At 40.3% G+C, this 24,364-nt stretch overlaps 1 protein-coding gene across 4 annotated transcripts in view; it reads left to right on the top strand.

The window, feature by feature from the left end:
• The window catches only part of vti1a (vesicle transport through interaction with t-SNAREs 1A), a 158,367-nt gene that overhangs the window by 23,299 nt on the left and 110,704 nt on the right, over positions 1-24,364 (top strand). For all 4 annotated transcript variants that reach the window (XR_004634707.1, XM_034707643.1, XM_034707645.1 and 1 more), the window contains exon 4: positions 9,721-9,798. Coding sequence is in view for 3 of the 4 variants with exons in the window: in XM_034707643.1 (XP_034563534.1) it covers positions 9,721-9,798 (78 nt within the window). In the remaining variant the exon portion in view is untranslated. The remainder of the gene's footprint in view (positions 1-9,720; positions 9,799-24,364) is intronic.

Here is a 24,364-nt window from a genome sequence, read left to right as displayed (position 1 = left end):
ATTTGTGGCGTCGGAAGCTTTTCCATGTTGTCTTTTTACGGACACGAAGATGGGACTCATTCTGCAGGATTAGCCTTTAGTCACTCATGTTGGAACCATTTATTTATTCTATTATGGGTTTGATGGTGTAACGGCAGCAGAGGGTCAAATTTGGGTTGAAGGACGGTGTCACAATAAGGACGAACGGATGTTTCGTCCAGAAGTGGCATGTTGAAAATTTCGTTAACGGAAGAAATACGAACAAGATTCAAACTAAAACACCGCAAAGTTCTATTCTAATCTTTTTCTCTTCTACTTTTTCGGACACACAGATATGTTTGATTTATAGGAAACAGTGTACATTATATTGAGTCAAACTCTAACTTTTAATGACTAATAGCAAAGTGTTGCTTTTAACTTGATGTGATGGAAGTCACAGGTAGACACCGCTAAAGAAAGCATGGTTTCCCAAACTTATTTTGCTCTGGCATTAAAGATTTAAAAAGACAAAGCTGTACTTGAAAAGCAGCAAGCCTTCAAACTGGTGATACTGACGATACGAGAAAACACAAGTGCAAATTTATCACAAAGAAATATGTTTGCAAACCATCTTCTGGATATGATAAGTGCTAAGAAAAGCATGGCAGACAGAGAAGTGGGGAATAAATTCTGAGATCATTTGCTTTACTGTCAGCCTCCTGATAGTTTTACAGTCATTAACAAGATGAGTTCTTGTCAGTAGTTGTCTCGCGGAGAATCACACAAGCCCATAATTTGTAGGCAGATCACCCTCTCCTCCCTCTCCGTCTCTTTATGTTAACACTTGTCAGTATGGATGGGGGTATCTGCATTATGCCTGGAGCACAGGTTTTGTTTGGCAGTGTGCAAATTTGGCCGTTATCCTTATCTACGCGATCGTTTCCTCTCTCGATTATCTCTCCCGGCCTGCTCCAAAGTCGCCGCACTACTTACACACACACACACACACACACACACACACACACATACAGACACGCCACACACACTGACAGCGATCAGTATAGCTTTCAGACGCTTGTCTGGCTGAGTCTGCCACGAAGCAAGCCGAGGCCCTCCCAGGTCCCCTCGCTGTCCTCAGGGCTTGTGTGATTGAGTGACTGGAGCGAGTGGGGGCCACAGATAATAAGGGGGAAAATATAAAGACACGGGGCGATGATACGATAACACCCCCTTCCTCCTCCCTCTCTTTTACTCCCCTTTTCCACCTCCCCTTCACTTTTTCCTTCTGTTCTTCTTTCTGTCCTACCCCCCCGATTTTTTCCGTGCACCGTGCCTGTCCCACGCAGCAGTGTAAACCAGAAGTGACATGTGACACCCACTCCCCAGTGATGTGCTGACAAGCGGGTACTAGAATAGGTGACAATGTTTTCTTTTTTTTTCTTTCGCCAGACTGGCTTAAGTATGGCGACGGGATTCATGAAGTATTTATGAAATATATTATGAATCATGGGGTCTGTGTTTGTGCTCTGTATTTTAGGCAGTGGCATTTGCTTTTTAATAAGGAAAGGGGTTGAAGAGACAGAGTTCTTTACATTTCTCTGCACTTAAAGCTCCATATTTACAAATGTGTTAACCCCCTGCTCACACACACACACGCAGACACACAATTAAACTTAGTCTCATCCTCTTGTCCTAAGTGTTTCTAATGAGGCGAGCGTGCCAGAAAGAAAGAAGTGTTTTATTTTTGCTCTCAGCGACCAACAGTTTTGCCTTTTCTCTGCTGGTTTTGAAGCCTGCAGTGGATTCTAGCTGTGGCCTTGATCAGAATTACATTGTAGAAGATGAATAACGTCCTTTTTTTTTTTTTTTTTTCAATTATCCCAGAGGTTGGCCACCATTAGAGCATCATTCTCCTCCTGCAGTGAGACTAAACCCTTTAGTTGTGTTCCCCTCATCACTGCAGAGCACTTGTTTGTTCTGTATTGTCAAACTTTTTGTCCATTTTTCTTTGTAGGTTTTTTCACGATATGCACGAAACACTCTCAGCTGTAAGTTCTTGAATGAAATGTCTGAAGATTCCCAGGAGAAATACAAAAAAATCAATTATCAAATGCACATAAAATTTGTTTTTTAATGTATTTTCTACTGTGCGGGGGCCCCTTTTTTAGATTCCAAACCCCCTTGCATAACAGAATGAACAGTAGACACTTTATTGTGGATTATTCAGGACTGCTGTTTATTGCTGGGATCAGTAAAGTGTGTTTGTGTATACTTTTCTAAATCAGCTTTAAAGGTGTAAGCAGATCTTCTCTGTAGCCCTCAGTTCTCACTTTCTCAGAATTTTTGAACCACTTTGGTAAATTCCAGTACAAAACCCGCAGACTCCCAGGAAACTGGTAAGTGTATTGGAAAGTTCAGGAGGGCACATGTTGGAAGGACTTTGGAGTAGGAGAGGGGTGGGGTGAGGTGGGGGGTAGGCTTCCTGGCCTCATCAGCATTTGAATGTGTTCTGGCTTGTGAAATAACAAAGTATACATAAATATATTGAGATAATGATCTGGCTAAGTCCCTATATGTGCTGCGGCATTCTTATGCTAATGTGTGCGCTATTCAGCACCAACAATGGTCACATTACAAGAAAAGGCAAAGCACTGAAGGAGATAGTCTTCTGTGCGTGTCCACTGACGGACGCGCACACGCACATGCTCAGCAGGCCCGACTCCTCTCCCTTTGTGTCTAGGTTTTTTTTATTTTTTTTTATTACATTTTTCAATTTTAGATAACACTCCAAGAATAGACATCAAACAAAAAATGAATCATAAATCGAGGTCAGGAGTGAACCTCTTTCCAAAGCAGAGAAAGGGTTAAAAGTGAAGGTATTTCTTTCTTTAAAAAAGATGGGAAGACTGATAGGAGAGGAGCTCTTCTCAGCAGAGGGTTCAGTGAACCATATGTAGGTAGCCACAGGCTAATGGGCCGGTTGGTCCCTGGCTTGCCAGGTATCCTGCAATGCACATCTCCTAACGCCCCCCCTTCTTCTTCCACACACACTTTTCTCCACTCGTCATCCTCCAACACCCACCTCTCCCACCCCTCCCACCTTCCCTCTGTGAAAATCCCTCCTCCACTTTCCTCTAATCTCACCTTTTTCTCTGGTGCTGACCCGGGGAGGCCCACTTTATTCCCCACTGCACGCCAGAAGCCAGCGTTGTGATCGGAGCCCGAGCCCCTGCGCCGGTTCCCCCTCTCCTCTCCTCTCTCCTTGCCCCGGCTGCCCGCCTCCCCGACGGCTCTGCTCTATTGATTTACTCCTCCAACCAACGCTGTCTGTCTCTGTTTTGCACCACCAGCACCTAGGTCCCTCATCTCTATAACCCTCCCTCTTTCCCCATTTTCCCTCCTTCCTCCTCTTCCTTTCTTTCTTTTCATACTTTCTCCCCGTCTTTTCTTCCTGTCCCCTTTCCTGCACGTCCACAGGCGAGGGGAGAGAACCTGACAGAACATGAGAGACGGAGGGAAGGAGAGATGGAAGGATGGGGGTGTGGGAGGGGAAACAGGGCCTTTGATTTTTCATTAGAAGCGCCTCCATATTTTAATATTGGGTTTAATCGGGCCCTCATGCCTTAAAGAAATAACCATTGAGAGATGATCCCTCGGCCTTCAAAAAGTATATGGCGCTTCTTCAATCAAAGCCCTCCTCGAATTTGCTCTTTTGTTTGGAGTTCACTTGCGATCCTCCCCCCCCCCCCTTCCTCCTTTTTTCTCTTCTCTCGCCGCCTCTCGGCCTCTCGCTTTGTGGGTACAGTCGTTAGGCTTATTGACTGATCTCGGCTGTACTTAGCAATAGAAATGACTTTGACAGGGAAATACACCACTGGTATCACAGAGGTACGAGCATGAAAGGCCTCTATCAGAATAAAATAGTCTTTCACCAGCAAAGCGCTTGGTATTTCCCCCCTGAGATAAAATCCTGTTTTCTTGTGGTCTTGTATAAAAAATCATCGATTCAGTCTCACAATAGCGAAACAGGAATTGGCATTTTAATTTTTTATTGGATACAACTAATAAAGAGAAGTTTGTCTCTGACCTTTTTGAAGCTAATGCACTCTGTCACATCCTTAAAAAAGTGTCCTCACCTCACACCTGTTTAGATATGTCGAATACTCATTTATTACTTTGCTCCGGTTGATCATTCACCTTTATTTGTGTTCCCGACAACCGCCTCTCTGAGACTCCTTCAGGTTTTCCATGCAAGTGGAACACAATACCGCGTGCGTGGAAGCCACCAAAGCACCAACCTGTGAGCTAATGAGAGGCCCCATGCTGTTATCTGAGGCTCCGGCTCCTCTACCACTGCTGCACTTCTATTAGGGGGAGAGAACACACACCGGGCCACCGTTCACATATGTCGCACGCGTACGCTCTCTAAAGGAGGTTTCCCCGGGATGCAAAGGCTCACAGATGCCTCTGTCGCTCATACAGTAACACTCAGACACACACACACACACACACACACACACACACACACACACACACACACACACACACACACACACACACACACACACAGGCAGCAGCAGTCAGAAGTGGAGGATTCGATGACACCAAAGACCACAATGAAACAAAGGCACAAATGACACCCTCCTGTGACAATCCCAATCGTCGCTCTTTCCCTTTGTCTGATAATATATCAAATGCATTGAAGACAAAAAAGGAGCTCTTACTTAATTGAACAACCTCGCCCCGATTTGTTTGTGTTAAAGGAGAGTAAAAAAGACGCAAGGCAACAATTTGTGTGTGTGTGTTTTCCCTTTGTGTGTGTGTGTGTGTCTGTGTTTAAACCCCTGCCAAGCAGATATGCATTATTTAAGATGCTGTTGTGATACTTGTGCCTGCTTAAAGGTCTCAGCTTCCTTTTAACGCCATGCTGCATGATCAGTCCACCTCTGCCCCCCACTTGTGAGGAGAGGGAGGCAGGAGGGGGCGGCGGAGTGGGACCTACTGGCACTAGTCCACACATCACCTGGGAAAAAATCACAGCAGGGGGGAGAGAAGGAAGTGGTATAGATAACCTTTGAGTTTAACACAGGGACATTTTATCCTCCTTAAGACTGACATGTCATTACTTGATTTAGACTTCTGTAGCATTTTATTTCTAATTTTTGGAAGGATGTTAAGCTAAGGAAGAAAGTTAGATTGCATGCCCACATAAAAGTGATTTTCAACGCTGGTTTTTGATAAGTTTCCACATTCAAAAAGCTGCTCTATCTGTTAAGAAAATCGACTGTTAACACACCAGTTTCAGGCCATCACATGGGGCTGGACATTAATGTTATTAGCTCTAAGTTTGGAAATGCCCTGCTGCTCTCCAACTGGCGAAACAGCCTTTAATGGAACATAGTACTGTAAATTGAATATGGTTAATTACTCTTCATGCCATGCCTCTAGCTGTGTGTGTAGGGCGCAAAAAAAGATAGAAGAAATGGAGGGAAAGAGCGTGTGCGGAGTAACTTCAGGGCCCCTCATTACACTCTGCCCCTGGGTATTTTTACGCCTTTTATTTCCCATCTAATGAACTGTTTACATTTGCCCGCTTTCCAGGCGCCACAATCATTTGCGCTTGTCCTTGTATCAGTCGTCGCATGGCACAAAAAAAAGCATGTAGGAGAGTTGGAGGGCATTGAAATGTGGATATAAATCTCACTTTATTTGATTTTAATTATTGAGGGTTTTTTTGTAGATAGGGAACTTCTCTTTTGACATCATAAAGACCGTTTACGGCGACGGCTGAAATCAGGAAAAAAGCATTGCTTTACAATTAACAGTGCATTTAATGCAAACACACTTTTAAGGTTCCCCCTCTTCTTTTTGGACCGTGGAGGAATGTGAGAAATCATCATGCACTTCTGAGAAGATAAACCCATGCATGTCCACAAAGTATAAAGAAGCTGCACAGAGGAAAGATCCCTATATTTGCTATAATTAAATAAATATAATTTGCAGCTCAGAGGATTATGCAGAGCTGATTAGCATATCTGATATGAATTGTTATGCATGCATATGTAATTACATTTTGATGGGCAAAGAAGAATAGTTTTTTTTCTCCGTCTGCTATCCATGTCAACAGAGGTAAAAACGTGTTTTTGACAGGACAGCAGCACCTCCATCGCCGCATTTGACGGGACGTGTGGAGTTTTAAAGGCAGGCCACTTTGCATAAAGTTAAGATGTACCTTTGTACTTTCCTTGTGTGCTTCCGGGAATAGAAGCAAATTCTCACCCAAGATTAAAAAAGTGACAAAAGACAGACCTTTCAAAAGGATTAAAAAAAGCTCCCTTTTTTCTTCTCCCGAGCAATAAGGTATCTTCTGAAAGCGCTCATTCTTTTTTAGATTACAAAGCCTGATTAGCTGGATTCGTCTTAAGATTCAGAGCTCAGTCTTTACATGCTGGAGCTGGAATAAGAGAGTTTCAGTGTATGTTTTTTATATAAAAGAGGGATTTAATATAGAAAAGGTATCTGATATCTGCGTCCCTGACCTCAAGATTCATCCTGCTGTCAGTTTGCTTGTTTTTTTGTGTAACACCCTTACTTATAATCACAATCTGTCACTGTATTAAGCAGTCAATATTGCACAGCTGTTTATGTTGCACATCAAATGGGAAGACAGTAATCACTCAGGAATGTGTTGTTTTCCAGAGGGGGAATCCAAAAACTGGAGTGTATACTGTAGGTGCACTTTCATTTCAGTGACATTTTCCACTCTTTATAGTTTCTTTGTTATCTGCACTGAGCTCATTGCAGAAACGCTTCATACATTCATCTGTAACAGACAGCTATTTAGAAAATACCCCAAAAACAAAACAAAACAAAAAAAAAAGAAACACCCTGCTCATGGTTTGAAGGCGATGTAAGCCTTAACATTCAAATCAATGCTTCTCCCAGGCTTCCTCCTCTCAATTACTGCTCCAGTCGTCTTTCCCCCTAAGTTGCACTGCAGCTCTTTAAGATGAAACTCTCACTTAAATGGAATATGTGGGTGTTTTCCTGGCAACAGATATGATTGTGTGTGCGCGTGTGTCGGCGCCTTGTGTACAAGTGTACATGCTGTCTTCAAATTGATGCTTATTGTCTGTCTGGTTTTTACTGGAATTTGAACTTTCCTTTAAAGTGCTGACACTGATCACTTTTTCACTTCTGGATGGATGGAGGATATCAGCTTTAATACATGCTGAGATTTGACTTCAAATTAGCAATGCACAATATTAATATATCATAATATCGGTATTTTGCTGACTTGAAAATTCCTGCTGGTGACTCATTAATTGTGCCCCCACTCAAAGCTTACATGTGCCAACAATGACCCTTAACTTGTAGTATTTGAAGTGTTGGAAACAAACAGTAGACACATTACTGAGTGTGTTTATTTAAAGAAGATGTATTTATCATTTGTGGTAGAGTAAAATGTTGTCATGTTTTATGTCTATATCTAAAAAAAATGGATTGTCAATATGAGCAACAGGTGAACTCTAGCACAGAAGAGATTTGGTGTTCTTTACAATGAAAAAAAAAGGCGTGTATATATCGGTATCGGTATCTGTATCTGTATCAGCCAAAACGAGACTGAAAATATCGGCATTTTGGATATCGGCAAAAATCGAATATTCTGTATCCCTACTTGAAATTAAATATCAGACATAGAAATTAGATTAAAGACGAGATATTAGCAATTTTTTTAATATAATGTATTATTTTTATAAACAGGAAAAAGAAAAAAAAACATTTTTAAAAAAAGAAATGATGCTAATGTACTCCATTTTTTCATTAGAACACCATAATTTTATCTTTTGGACTAATATTAAGAATAATCTTGAGGAAGTTAAAGGCCTCTTGCGATCTTAAAAAATTTAATAATTGATATTTTGCCACATAATTAAATTCTAGAACAAATAAAAGACAGTCAGAAGTCAATAATTGAGCTAACTATGTCAGACAAAAGGTCACATAAACCTCTTTACAGCACTTTTTGACATGGTGCTCTAAAGTAATGTGTATTTGGGGATTTTGAAATGTTTTGTTTTATTTGACTCTGTGCTGTCGATCTCCTCTTTCTCCCCACAGTGGGCGCTCTGCGCCTGGCTCAGGTCCCCGTGGTTGTAGTATTGTTTGGGTGCACTCTTTATCTAATGGGTTTTTGTGGTCTGGGTCAATCAGGCCTCTCCGTCTAGTCAGTAATTACTCCAGAGAACTGTGGCCCTCACCATCATGATAATAACAACCAAATCACATCAGCCATGACTTTCCACTCACTGCTCCAGATTATCAGGAGAGACAAAAAAAAAAAAAAGGAATCAACTGGCTCGATTGTGATTGGCTCCAAAGTTGTTTCAATCAAGCAACTTGATATCATCACTCTTGAGGTTGGAATTGGCTTTTTCAAGTTTGATTTGTGCCTTTTCTTATGGAAGGCAGCATCAAAGTGCATCGGCAGGAGCTTCTTCAAACTTTTTCTGATAATAAAAAGATACAGGGAAGGATACTGTACTCAACAAAAAAAATAAAAAAAATGTCCCCACGAGGTAATTGGTGTTCCTTCACTGATTCTCTTACTTTGTTTTATTTATTTAGAGCTGAGAACTAAGCAAAATATAGAAAATAGAAAGAATTCGTGTGGAGAAAAAGTGATATTTTCATTCCTATGCTTGTGTTTGCCTTTGATTTTTGCCCACCTCCTGCAGCCCACCTAGAAACCCTGTCAAGGCAGGGAGAGAAAGCGAAGGAGGCTTAGTAAACACTTTTCTGTGTCTGCTTGCTGGTGTGTATTTAGTTTAGAGGGCATGCCAAGAGGCTGTTTTTCCACGGGTCGGGCGTCTGTAAACAAGCGGTACAACGGCAGCCCACTCTTCGACAATCGGAGGTGGCACGCTCTGAAGTGTGTATGAAATGTGTGTGGCTTTTTTTGTTTTTTTGTCTCTTTTTTTTTTGGACATGGCATTCCCTCTTATTCTAGCCTATCTAGAGACAGAGATAGAGAGAGGGAGAGGGAGAGAGAAAGGGTTTATGTGTGTGTGTGTGTGTGTGTGTGTGTGTGTGTGTGTGTGTGTGTGAGGGAGAGAGAGAGAGAGAGAGAGAGGCAACCCCAAATCCGATGGGCCGCCAATGGGTGATGAATTATTCCCTGTCTGAGTCTCAGCATCGGTGTTATCACAGAGCCTGCCACAGCACTGGGATGACAGCAGTGACAGCCCCCAGAAAAGATTTAGCGCTGACAAGTGATACTTCCTCATAATACATCTCCACGGCCCTCTCCCCTGTCCTCCCTGTTCCACAGCCTCTCCATGCACACAAGATCAGGGTTTTCATCCCTCAACTTATATTTGTTTAAGTGGGCAGGCTGCGAGGGGGGAGTCCTTGCCACCACTGCTGTGGCACAAGTGCACTAGGTAGACTAGATCACCTTGGATGGGAGGCATGGGCACAAAGTCAGACATGTTGTTTTCAGTACATGTGTTATAGAAGCACAGTAACACACAGAGACACACACATAAATTTACTCACTGAAGCTGCATGTGTGTGACTTGTCACCAAGTTCCATTAGGGGGCTCTCGTGCTTAAGGAATGCCTGTTGTGTTTTTGCATTGACAACAGTACTAAGCCATATTTCCCCACTTGTTTCCCTCTTTTTCTCCTCTCCTCTGTTTCTCCCCTCTTTCTTCTTCTTCTTCTTTTTGTCCTTCTTTCTCCCTCCTCCTCCCCCTGCAGAAAAGGTCACGTATCGCCTACAGTGACGAAGTGCGCAACGAGCTCCTGGGGGATGACGCCAGCTCCTCAGAGAACCAGGTGAGACGCTAATCAGGGGGCCCAAGCCACCACCAACAGCAGCAGCAGCACCAGTATGGGTGGCTGACTGGCCCCCAAGGGGTGAGGAGAGGGGCCCCTCGTATATGCCATCGAGAGAGCTGAAACCACAGTATTGTCACCAAGTCATGCGGAAGGAACACTGTTTAATGCAAAGCTGGGCTTGCTAGTGAGTGGGCTCAGGGCATGGGACCGGTGTCTGGTCAAAGCAAGATTGTGGTCAGCGCACACACACACACACACACACACACACACACACACACACACACACACACACACACACGCATAAACACAACACACAAAATCGAACACAAATTTCAATCCAAAACCCCGGCCTCCCCACTCCAACCATCCCACAGCTGTTCTCCAGCCGGGTGTGGACTTAGGCCAATAATAGATCCTTCATCCTCTATCGAGGTCCTCACACACACACACACACACACACACACACACACACACACACACACACACACACACACACACACACACACACACACACACACACATGAACACACACACACGAATGCACATGCAGAATTGCAAAATCTTGTTTGCTGCTCATTCTTTAAACTCCAAGGGTGGCAAACCTGCACAATAAAGATACTCAAAATCCAAAATGCAGGGTCTTATGTTGTCGACAAAAAGAATACACAACATTTTGATGGAGCACTCCCTTGAAATCAATCGATAGCCCCTAAAAATGCATTTATTCTTTTATTTAATCGAAGCCTTTAATCAAGAATCTTCAATTCTTTTTGATTTCTTTATATTTTTTGATCTTTTATCTATCAACATATTCATAATTGGTTTATTGTGGATTAAAAGACAAAGACTGACATTTTGTTTGAATATCACTTCAGCCTGTTGAATCGTCAGGATATAAACAAGGGATAAAGAACACATTAGCACTTTTCATTCATTGTCAGCGGCGTCTGCAAAAGATTCATTCACGGCAGTTATGAAAGTGGCAGTGAAGAAGAAACAACAATTATCTTGCATTGTGATCTTAATGGGCCAAAATGTGCCGCATGTTATTTTAAACTTAAGTTGTTCTGAATTAATGTAGAGCCGCATCAAAACCGTGAGACATCAACGAATTCAGGAAAAGCAGCGTTTTAACATTTAAGACGCACTTACCTATTTCTCACCTGCACAGCTGCCACTCATATGCAGCCACTCTCAACTCTGACCAAACGTCTTTTGACTAATTATATACTGCCTTTAGAATCGGCTGTCAACTCAGAGGGGTTACTGTGTCTCAAGGCACACACACACACACACATTCACACAAACGCACACATGCAAATAAATACTTTGCATTTTCAAACGGGCACTCGGAAAGAAAAAAGAAAAAAGACAAAGATGAATACTAGAATGCATATTTACACATTTAGTCCCACAGTGCTTTAAGTGAGTATATTTAGATGATTCCCAGCCAAGCCAAGCTAAATAAAGTTGTCTGTTTTTTCTTCCCTTTTTTGAACGTTTCCCCATTACCATTTCAATGCTGACCCATGAACTGCACATCTTAGAAACATATGTATCACGAGCCTCCATGTGTAATTGAAATGCATATTCCAGGCAAATTAGTGAGACACAAAAGTGACTGTGACATTTTCTGCAGAAGTTGGAAGGAGATGTGCTGTCAGGAATGTCACATTTGAGACTCTGATGAGTTCAATCAGAATCCTGTCAAAGAAGAAGCTGAGAAACACATCACATTTCATTTGGAAATCTTATTTCTTTTTCATTAAAGATGCATACAAAAAATATTAAAAGCAATAATAATAAATAATAATAATAATAATAATAATGAAGCAATATTTGTAAATGTACAATTTACACATTTTAAAGTAATTTTTTTTTCTGCGCAACAATTTTAGAATTTATTATTTTTATTTTGAAAATTGCTGGTTTGTTTCGTTAGATTTTTCAACATTAATTATTTTAAATTATGTTAGATATTTTTATCACCTAATCAAAAACAATGAATCTGCTTTATTGAATCAAGCACACATGTCTGGAAAATAAAGGTAGCAGAATGTGACATTACATCATGATCCAGTGTTATTTATTTTTCTAATGTCACATTAAAATTATAGTGTAACTTAAGAAATTTAAATTATATTAAAAATGTTCAAAGTTTGTTTGAAATTTGAAATGTAACCGTTAGATATATATTTTCCTCAAAAAATATTATTTAGAATTGAAGGCCAAACATGAAGCAGTTATAAAGAATTAAAGCCATTATAAGTGACCTATTCCTTTTTCAACATAACACTTTATTTACATCCCCAATTTCTTTCTTGCAATAAAAGATCAACAGGACTCAATGTATGAATTTTTAAAACACACATTTTAAATAATTAAATTGAGTACAACACTGTTATAATTAGCTTTAATTGTATCTGATGTTAGAATTGAATAATTGTAAGTAAACAGTGCATCTAAAACACTCAAACAAAGCCTGAGTTCATACCGAGGCCAGAAGCAAATAAATAGCTGATATACGTTTTCCCTTTTTCTCCCAGGTGCCGTGTTTACCTCATTTTCCTTTTAAAAACTTCCAGAGATAATGCTCGTCTTGGTCTTGCTGTGAGTGGAGTGCTCGGAACTTCAGGCTTTTTTATCTAACGAGACGGCGGTGATAGCAGAGGGGAAAAGATGGTGGGGGCCGGGGCAAGTCGGTCAATTTAATTCCTGACGATCTGAAAGAGGTCAGGATCATTTCATATAACCCTGGCTGAGCAGATCATTACCAGTCACAAATCTGTTGGTTACATGGCAAGGATTTATAGCTAAGTAAATAGGGAACCGTCATAAGTTCTGAAAATGGCGTGTTGGCCCTGCGATAATGGCTAAAGGACGATTTAATAGAGTTCGGCATTTATTCGTTATCTGTATGCGGACAGAGACTGAATTGGCACTATCGCTCGTTTTTTTCCCTTTTTTTTAATAATGTGGTAGGCTACTATTGCACATTTTTTCTTTCTGTTGCCTTCTGCATGCAACACACGCACACACACACTCTCAGACACCCCACACACACACACACACACACACACACACTCTCAGACACCACACACAAAGCAGCAAATGCACACACACATTTTCCACACAGGAACACTATACGGAATAGTTTCGATTTCAGTCACAGCAGAAGGCTTGGCCACAAGAGATTGTGCTGGTTTGAGCCGGCATGGACCAGATTTTACAGGCTACAAAGAAAGCAGATTACCACTTGTATCGAATTCCGTATTGGATAAAAAAAAAAAAATCTTTTGTTTGAAAAAAAAAAATTGCTGATTATCATAACAGAAAAATTGCAGCAGTGCAATTTTGAATACTGGCAGGCATCACAAAAACAGAAGGAAAGGCGCTCATGCAGGAGTAATTATAACATTTAGAATATTCTGTATTTACTGCTCTGTATCTCTTGAGCAACGCGAGCATCTTTGGCCGTTCTAAAGAAAGGATGCCAAAGAAAAATGAAGCCCGACAGGAAGAAACGCAGCTCAACATGGCACCTCGTATAGTTTCAACAAATCCTTCACGAGGACTTGCAATCAGTCAGGCAGCACAAATGAGCTAGAACAAGTTTTGTTTGGTAGCCATTGACTGATGGCTGAGCCGGGAGGGCGAGGGATCGCAGGATCTGCTGCTTTTTGTTTTGTCTTTTTTCAAGCCCCCAAATAATCACATCCACAGTGTAGTTTTAAACTTTGGCCTCTTCAATAATGCATTCTTAGTGGGGAGTTGTTGCTTAAGTTGGAAAAGACGCTTTCCACTCTAAAGCGTTCCTGCTGACATTTTCAAGGAATAGAGCTCTTTAGAAAAACATGCAATTATACTTGTTTACCTCCCATGGTACAGATATTGACAATATTTTTATATTTGCAATATTCAAGTGAACCTTGTAGTTTTATTACTTTTTATGGGTGGAAGGGGAAAAAAAACCTCACAAATGATGGAGGAGCTATTTTTGAGAGGCTTCTAAAACTACAGGGGTGTGTCAAGCTGTGACAAATACAAGATAGTAACGTGGGAAGTACTTGAAATTTTTGTTTGTATTTTATATAGTGCACACTCCTCCTGCATTTGTTATTGAGCGGCAAATTTCTTTGAGAGTGTTTTTACAAGCAATGTGTTTATAAATAGAGTTGAACAAATGTAGGCAGAACTGTGTTATTTTCTGTCGAGGATTGAATAAAAAAGGAGTAACAGCTAATGTAAGTTATTTGGTTTATTTTGGTCACAATTGCGACTTGTTTTTGAATTGTTTGCACACTTGTTGACCCTTTATCAAGTTTTTTTCCCCACACCTTAAAGTTTGCAGTGAATTATTTAATTCAGTACACAAAAACTCACCTTTAAAAAAAAAAAGAAAGAATTCTGAAATCAAAAATTCAAAACAAGCTCTCAAAACAAAAGCAGCCCTGGGCCCCTCTTTAGATCTGCTTACTTTTAACGCTGGCCAAAATATGTGCATTAAAATAATGGAATTAACAAGTGAGTTTTTAAAATGCTTGCAAATCAAGACATTTGTCTCTACTCCTTTTTAGTTAAGCCTCATCCGTCTTTCTTTCTTCTCTCCAGCCCTCACTTACAAACAGGCCAGGGAAGCAACCTTTTAAATTGTGATCAGGCATAATTAATGGCAAATGGGATTGTTGCTCTCCCTCCAATGTCTGATTCATTATCAGAGATGCAAGGTTCTCCCGGCCAGGGAATAGGAGCAGCATTTCTTATTTACTTCACTTTAAATTTGCTATTCTCTTTCATCAAAAATGTACAGCAATGCTAAGATTCATTTTTCATGATCCGTGCCTGTCCCAATAAGAAGCTGCGCTTGTATGTATGTGCAGCTGTACATGGCTCACATGGCTCTAAACAGCGTTCACCTTTTACTGAAGCGACATGAAAAAGTGACAGGGTATCAGCATTGATAAACAGCGGTACAAATGGAGTGGCTCAGCATTTCTCCAACCCTGTTCCAAAGGGCACAGTTTTTCTTTTCATCCATTTCCAGAGACTTCAGCGAGATGACAGATACAAAACAATTTCTCGCATTGAAAAAAACTGCAACAGTTCAGACTTTATTTTACTTATTTTTCTCTCTCCTGCTATATCAGCTTCTTGTTCCGTGACTTTTTTGATAATATTAGTTGATACTGCGAATGGAGCGATCCATTCCCACTCTTTGTTTAATGTGACAGCGCCAGGACTTGATCTTTGTTTGTTCAAAAAAGAAAAAGTCAGCCTGTGCCGTGTGTTTAGCTCCGTTTAATGTGTTTGTCTTGTGATTTGCGAATGCTAAACATGCAAACAGATAAATCGTCAGGGTTAATTCTGTACCCAGCCACATGACTGATCTTCCTTCTGCCATATTTCTGCTGTTTTATCTCTCCTTTCTCTCTCTCCATCTTTCTCCCTCCTCTCTTTTTTGCTCTCCTGATGCAGTTGATAAAGTTGCGTGAAGAGGTAAGTGCTTCTCTGCTCTTACAATTTCAAATCTGCTTTCCCACTGAAATTTCAATTTGTACCATCACCCCCCCCCACCCCTCATCCCTCTCGTAGAACATTTTAATCAGTTCATTTGGACACTTTTTTTTGCATGTCTGATTGAAAAGCTTACCGTCCGAGACAAAGATAATGAATTCAATGAAGACCATGTTCCCTCTACCTTAAATATCAGAGAGTGAAAATATAATGATGTGCCTTTTTAGCAACAATATTGAGGACTGAAGTGAGACTGAAACAAGTTTAGAACTTGATCAAACTCATGTGAGATTTTAGCTGGTTATAAAACAGACTGAAATTAATATTAATAGCTCTATATGAGCTACAAAAATAAAGGAGACCACCAGGATAAACACTGACTTTTTCTATACTGTAGGTGTAAGACACCTACACACTGCTGGAAAAAATCCCTATTTACATATACTTGCCATGAAACAGAGTCAGAGATACTGATATATTTAACTGCAGGATGAGATTTTTATATTAGAAAAATCAAAACACTGCTTTGTCCACAAGAGGCGCCAAAATCCACACAACCAAAAGTTTCTGATCGGAGCTTTAAATTGAAGAAGAAACTGTTGCTATCTGTAACTTCTCCTGAACAGAGCTGTCTTAGTCACTGCCTGCCTCTTTGTTATAAACTGTAATGAGCTCAACATTAGGGAGGTTGTGTTTTAAATCTAACATTCATTAACACATCCACCATCGCCAGAGATGATCACGCCCAGTTCATTACATTTCAATGTTTGTCATTTACCACATGAAGGGAATTAAGATGTTCAGTAGCAGGCAAAGTAGACTATGTATTGAAACTGTTCTTGTCATCTCAAGTACTATCTGTACAAACAAACAAACACCATTGTCAAGCATCATGTTAATGTCGACTCAAACTTCTTGAAATTGACAAGTACTAGGGTTGCAAAGGGGTGTAAAATTTCGGGTAAATTCCCGGAAAGTTTCCAGTAAATTTTTGATATTCCAAATTGGAAATCATGGGAATTTATGGGAATATATGGGAATTGAGGATAATTTAATGTCAAGGTATCATATCCAAGCATAAATATGTTTTGTTGTAAGCAGACATCCATCCAAAATAATACAATTAAAACAGATTTATTTGTAAGTAGAACTTTATCAAGTTTTAAATATTTTATTGAACAATCAATTCTTTCATTGAAGAATAAAAACGTGAATGTTGAGTTAAATATTACTCATCCCCCTGACCCAACCCATTCAAAAATGAACAAAAATGCAATCCCAACAAAGTCCCATTCAAAATGTTAAATGAAAAGAGCCCCACTCCCTCCAAAAAAGTCCCATTCAACATGCAAATAAAAAGTGCATGTAGGGGGCGTGGTCTCAATAGCCCTGCAGTAAGTAGTGTGCTATGTGCATGTGATTGAGGATAGCTCTGCATAGATATTAAACTGTACTTGCATTAAATCTGGTTGTTTTAGTCAGGATTATGCTAAAATATATTTTCCCCAACAATATTTAAGTTCCCTGTTAAGAGCCAACCTTCAATTTAGTCAATTCCTGGTTTATTCCCGTTTATTCCCATAAATTCCCATGGAAAGTTTCCAACTTTGAAAATTCCTGGAATTTTGCAACCCTAGGTACTGTTCTGGCTCGTAATTGAAAGTTAATAAAAGAACATAGATCACCTGTACAGCAAAATGAATGCCTCAATGTAACACCTCAAAAAGGACAACATAAGAAGTGGGTTGCTTAGCTGACAAGTTCTCCAACTGGCAATGCAAATACCAATAAACAGTGGCCACAGCTAGCACATGCTTATACATACTTTTCCCAAAAGTTTTTGGAGTCAACTTCTGCAAGCAACTATTTTAATTACAGTCTTCACTTATGTTTCGTTTACTGTGGATCCTTAAACTTTTATGTCGCTGTAGTGTCTGTGTGTTGTTGTTTTTTACACTTCTTTGCCTTCATGAGATAGGATAGCTTGACGAAGGTTCGGGAAAAGTTGGAAGAGACAAGGGGACGACATTTATCAAATACTGAGACTGAGAATTGACCCTACAATCAGTGTGATGAGGACTGTAGCCTCCGTACATGGGGCACCTGCTCTACCATTTCAGCCACGCCAGCACCCCAGCTGTAACTCTTTTCAACAGATACTCTAAGTGAGCTCCTCCGCTCATAATTAAATACTAAATTCATCCTCGAGTTGGAAAAACCTGTTGGTCTGCACTGCTTACCTAACTATAAATTTTCTTTCTCTTAAATAACTTATACTTGAAGAGCTGGTTTAGCTCAGTGATTAGATCATACACCCCATGTACCAAGGCTATAGCCCTTGAAGCAGGCGGTCCGGGTTACAATGTGACTTGTGGCGATTTGCTGCATATCATTCCACTCTCCCTCTCTTCCAGGTTTCCTACTCTACTCACTGTCCTATCCTCTCAATAAAGGCATGAAAAAGCTCCAAAGATATCCTTAAAAAAAGAAACTTATCCTTGAATCATCATTAAGATAAGTGATGTAGCAAGCATGATACATTTAATTAGCATTCTAAAATTGGCTCAAGGTTAATTCCATGTTCAGAATAGGTGTTTTAAACAGTTCTAGAGTAGTATTTAAATAGCATGTAAACTAATGATAATAACATAAATATGTCTACTCGGGTGCTAGATTGATGTCAAATACACTCATAACAGTCATATTTTGTATAATACACACTCCGTTATTGTCTAGTTATACATATTATTTTCCACGCTACTTAAAAATCATGAAGAATAAACTTTACTTAACTCTAATTATGATAGATTCTGTTTCTGCAGGCAGCATTGTATTCATTTTGTCTCTTAAGCATACCTGTTCTTAAAGGGTCGACCGATTATCATTCTGCCAGATTATCGGGGACCGATATTCAGCACTTTACTGATTATCTGTATTGGTGTTTAATTTTGCAGATGGCTAAAATAATTAAACTAATTAAAGAATGGGCTACATTGGCTGAAGGTATTTCTTACCCTCTAGGTGTGTTTTCAGTCACCACCCTGTATCTCCCGCCATCAACTACTGCTAGTTTAACTCAGGGCAAAAAAATCTGAGCGCTTTAATGAAATACATGAACTGTATAAGGCAGGGGTTCCCAATCTTTTCAGCCTGTGACCCCCAAAATATTGATGCCTACGACTTGTGACCCCCACTGTCCCTGGAAGTTATTTAATGTGGCTTAATTTAGCTGGTGTGTAGAAAATGTACCTATATGAGCATGTGGCTGTGTCCTGTGCCTTTTTGAAGTAACCTAGTGCTACTGTTCACTAACCCTAAACTTAGGAGTCATCTGGCAAAGACATTACATTTTCTATTTTCAAGATTTTATTTCAAGTTTAGCTACTATTTATGGCGATATCTTTTACTATAATGAGTTAACTGTACAATTTTTAGATCATAAAAAAAAAACATTCTGGAAAACATCCCACGACCCCCAAAATATTGTTGCCTAAGACTCGTGACCCCTACTGTCCCTCGAAGTGATTTAATGTGGCTACATTTAGCTTAGCCCATTTGTGTCTAGCGACCCCCCAGGGGTACCTAACCCACACTTTGGGAACCCCTGGTATAAGGTGTATGCTTTTCAAAAACTCACCTTTATCGCTGTTTTACATATTCATCTATATTTGTTAGTAATGAAATAGTCTGTTTTTTTAATGACAGATCCACATTCAAAATCAAGACAGAAAGATTTTCATACTTACTGTAAATGCATATCGGTTCCAGATATCGGTCTCATGAACTACCAATTGATATTGGTATTGGTATCGGCTCTGAAAGAACAATATGGGTCGACCCAGCTGTGCAGGTGTACTTGAAGTTCATGGTTACCATTATTTTAGTACAAGCCTTCTTAAATATAGCCTCACTCAGAGTTACTCAGTTGCTGTGACTGGCCTGAAAATCACTTATTAGGAGCATCATCCTGACCTAGATGCCATGTTCGGATGCTTTTATTTGATTGTACTTTTGTTTCCCCTTCCTCTTCCCACCTTTATGTTCATTCCTTCCTAGCCTGAGGTTCAGAAAACATCTTAACTCACCTCACCTGTCAGCCTCTGTTGGAATGGCCCAATCTGTGTAATGGGGCTCGATTCTGAGCCCCTCTTCACCATCGCACTTCTTCATTGCAGCCTTTTACCCTTCTGCTCTTCCTGCATTTGAATCAAAGGCTGGCACAGCTTATACACACTTAAGGCTTGCTTTTAAAAAAAACTATACTTTTTTTTTTTTTCCTTCAGCTGAAAAACATGTTTAAATATTTAGCACCCATATTCACAGCTGTTTGACACTTGTAATTCCTCGTCTTACAAGTCCCAAACAAACGGCACAGAAGATCACACAGTCAGTCTGAATCACAGCTGTCATCATTATTCACTTTGACTCTCCCCCACCCTTATTGAAATAATAAGGAAATCATCTGAACTTTGGAAAATGGTGATAGTAACCGCCTGTGTTTGATATTGAAAAAAGGCAGGAGAGCGAAGAAAAAAAAGAAGAAGAAGAGGGGAGAGATTTTTCTTTTGAGCTACAGCTGCATTGTTCTGGGGCTCCCTGTTAATAACTTACAACTGAAGAGTGTTTCTTGACGCAAAAAAGCACAACAAAAAAACACCATTTTCGAGGTTCCTATGAAGATCTTTGTTCAAAATGTAGGTGTCAGATGAAAAGGCATACATGCAGAGGCAGAAACAGTGGTGCTGATGGGGGGTGCTCTCACAGATGCATAATATTTATCATATATTATATTTAAAGCCTTTGCTAGAAGCCTCCTTGAGACGATCAGATATGATTTTGATCAGGCCCTTAGTTTGTCTTAAGTGGAATAATGGCAGATCTGAATTGTACGCCAGCATTTGAGCTTAAATATGTGAGTCTTTGCCGTATTCTGACAATTTCATGATGGGTCTATCAGAACCACGGGGGTCAAGCCTTGATATAGGGTGTAGTAGCACAGTAGGGGCTGTCAGACTCTTTGGATTCCCCTTGACAAAAATGCTGACAAGAATCTGCTCTCTAACCAGAAGAGAACATTTGGATACAGTCCCATGTTTTTGATTTATGTGACTCAGATATTGGAACAAAGTCTCTCTCCTGGAGCATAATCGCCTTTTTGTCTTAGATTTATTTTGTAGATACAATCTCTCCATCATCCTCCGTTGTGACTATGATGTGTAGGATGTTTAGTTTTAATTGTGCATGTTCCTTTTCATTATCTTCCCCAGTATCATCCTGTGTCCATGCCACAATTGTTTCATTATTATAGAGGCCATTGCAGTGTGCCATTACTGGATTCTCAGTGGCTGAACTCTCAACCTTTCCTTCAGCTTCTGTCACCGTCAAACTCGGGGCGCATTATTCTAATGATCACACACACACATATATATAGACCGCCACTGCCACCACCGCCACTACCCTCCAGCTACCCCCCCACCCCTTCCCTTCCCTTCCCACCTCACACTCCCAACCACCCACCCACACTCCCCTCCCCCCGGCCCTAAAAGAAGACAGAACGAGAAAGAGAGAGAGAGAGGGAGAGAGAGAAATTCAGGAGGAGAAAGCTTTTGAAGTGGCTTTCCATCGCAGTGAGTCTGCCGGCCGTCTCCCCGAGACGTGTCACCTTTGCCGAGAGGGAATAGGAAAATCACGTTTCGAATGGTAATGATAACATACTAATCACTTGAGCTCTTTGAAGAACCCAGGGAGTGCGCTATACTCTGTCACTATCCCTGGCTGCCTCATGCTCCCAGGCACACACAGGCACTGCAGCCATGGTCTAGGTGTATTAGCTTAAGCATTGCATGTCAATACGTCCCCTCTGATCCATAGGGGCTCATTATAGCCCAAGCTTGGCGTCTATTTTCTCCTACGTGCATGCTGCCACCATCTCTGTTGGTGCCACTACCCATGTTTCCTCACCCCGAAGCTCCAACCACACCCTTCACCCCCCCCAAAAAAAATCCCCACCACACCTTGCATCCCTTTTCTGCCCACCGTCACCATCACCATCCTCATCGCTATCCTCCTTCTTTCAGCAGCCCATTTTACCACCCACCCACCCATTCTCCCATCCTCCTCCCTCTGCCCTCCCTTTAACTATTAAAAAGTATCTCTGCAATTTTAAATGACATCTGTCAGTGGCGCTGAGAAAAAGGAAGCGAGGGAAAGAAAAGAGTTCAGAGGGAGTTTTCTCCTCCCTGCTCTTTTTCCCCATCCCTCTTATTGTCAAACTTTGAAAAGTGTGTCGTTGACTTTTTTTTTTTTTCCTCTTCTCCACGTTTTTTTCATTTCCTCTGAGTGATTAGCTGCTACGCATTTTGACAGCCTTACCAAAACTAGAGATTTCACTTCTTCCCCCCCTGTCCCCTTCGCTCATGTGATGGGCATAAACCCTTGTCAGAGAGGCGGTTGTCATTCATCGGGTTATTTTTTGAGTGTCAAATGTGTTACATCTGATCAGTTTCTTAACATAGCATATTAGAAAGGCCATCAAAACCAACAACATTGCAGTAAACATTACGGCCTCCCTTATTTTTTGATGTTTTATGATCCTCTCTTCTGAATGCAGTTTGTATTTAATGAGATCCGGTCTTAGTTTGGACGTGTGCATAAAAGTGTTGCTACAGTGGACAACATGGGGCTGTAAATGTTGTTTGAAGTTATATTTGTGCGTTAGATAAGGAGTTTGAACAGCCCATGACCAAAAATAGAATCAAAGTATACTTTATTAAGATCAACGTGCCTAAAGTTTATGATCGTACTGACTTCTTTACTCAGAAATGTTGAATAAACAGTAAACACAACACTTGAACTTATGTATGTAATCTTTAAATATTTGTTTGACATTTTCTAAAAAAGTGAGAGTATTCTTTTTCATTACAACATAGCACCAAAATAAGTGGTCAGCATTTAAGTTGTCCCTAAAGCAACAACAAGAGCAAAAAATTAAGAACCTCAATTATCCAAAACAAGACTGATCAGACAGATGCTTCCATGATTAACCTCTCCTTTGATGCCGCACAGTACAATCTTTTAATGAAAGACATTTTTCATTAGATCCAAGGGATTGTGATAAAAACATACAGTGTAAGGTTAGACTTGCACAGAACTGAACTAAATGGAGACAATAGTGGAACAAACCTGGAACAGTCACGTTTCCCATGACAATAGCAGACGAGGGAGACAGAAACGTTAGATGACCGCTCAAAACATAGACACGGGATGGAAAGTGGATGGAAACCTCTCCGGGAAAACTTTGGGAAAAAAAATGCCATTCTATGTTACTGAAGATTGTAGTGTATTGCAACCAAGTCCAAAGAGAGTGAGGGTCGTCAGTGTTAGTGGGTCACTTCCTGTAGCTGTAAAGTGGGATACAATTCAGAGACCCCTGATGGTTACAGTGAAAAAATAAAGTTACACCAAAAGTGGAAGCATTTACAGCATTTGTAGTAGAGCACACTGTTTAGAGGTGTTCATCAAGACGATCTGATCGAATTTGAACATTGTTGGGTGGCCTAGCGGTCTAAGCACCCCACATACAGAGGCTACAGTCCTCGTCGCAGGGGTCGCCGGTTCGATTCCCTGCCGATCGACCATTTCCGTCATGTCTTCGACCGCTCTCTACTCCCCACATTTCCTGTCTCTCTTCAGCTGTCCTATCAAATAAAGGCAAAAAGGCCAAAATTATAACTTAAAAAATTAAATTAAATTTGAACCTTGATGGCTACGATCTGATTCAGGGACGATTCATTCAAGTTTGGGCCAATTCAGTACTATTCAGATTGATTTGATTCTTTTTGATTCGATTTGATTCAAATTGATTCACATTAAATTTCTAATTCACTTCATATAACTGAGAGAAAAAACTATAGAGAATGTTTCATTTCAAAAAAGAATGTCCTTGTATTTATTACTTTCCAAAAGGCAAAGACAAGGCCTACTGTCCAAACAGAGAAACAAACAAAAGTCTTTATCACAGACTCTTGCTCAGGTTTCTCACTGTGACACAGTTGGGTGGAGAAATATGAACATTTATCAAAGCCAACAAAAATCTGGACTCTTCTGTGTGTCCACAGAGGGGGAAGACATGCAGCAAATGGTCATGGCAGGGAGTAGGGTTGCAAAATTCTGGGAATTTTCAAAGTTGGAAACTTTCCATGGGAATTAACGGAAATAAACCAGGAATTTACGAAATTGAAGGTTGGCTCTTAATAGGGAACTAAAATATAGTTGGGGAAAATATATTTTAGCATAATCCTGACTAAAACAACCAGATTCATGCAAGTACAGTTGAATATCTATGCTATTCCTCAATCACATGCACAGATGATTTCTAGAATACTGCAGAGGCTAGGCTGGAGAAGCTTGAGGGAAGATGCTTCTTTATTTGCATGTTGAATGGAACTTTTTTGGAGGGAGAGGGGCTCTTTTCATTTAACATTTTGAATGGGACTTTGTTGGGATTGCATTTTTGTTCATGTTGGAATAGCTTGGGTTGGAGGAATGAGTAAAATTTAACTCAGGATTCATGTTTTTGTTCTTCAATGAATGAATATATGGTTCAATAAAATATTTAACACTTGATAAAGTTCTACTTACAAAAAAATCTGTTTTAATTGTATTATTTTGGATGGATGTCTGCTTATAACAAAACATTCTTATGCTTGGATATGATACCTTTCCATTAAATTACCCTCAATTCCCATAAGTTCCCATAAATTCCCATAATTCCCATGGAAAGTTTCCAATTTGGAATATTTCCAAAATTCCTAAGCTCAATTTCCAATTGAAATTTTCTGGAAACTTTCAGGAAATTTTCCACTCCTTTGCAACCCTTGCTGGGAGTCGAACTAGCGACCTTTGTGACGAAGACGGTGGCATCTGTATATAGGGCTTGCTTAGACCGCTAGGCCTCCGGCGCCCTGTTGTTTACACTTTAAACAAAGTATATATTTCCGCAAGGGACAGGAATGAAAGAAAAGCAATGTTAAAATCAGAATAATGAAAA

This window comes from Notolabrus celidotus, chromosome 18 (genome assembly GCF_009762535.1).
Source record: "Notolabrus celidotus isolate fNotCel1 chromosome 18, fNotCel1.pri, whole genome shotgun sequence".
Taxonomy (NCBI): Eukaryota; Metazoa; Chordata; class Actinopteri; order Labriformes; family Labridae; genus Notolabrus; species Notolabrus celidotus.
This window is presented reverse-complemented; position numbering and strand designations above follow the sequence as displayed.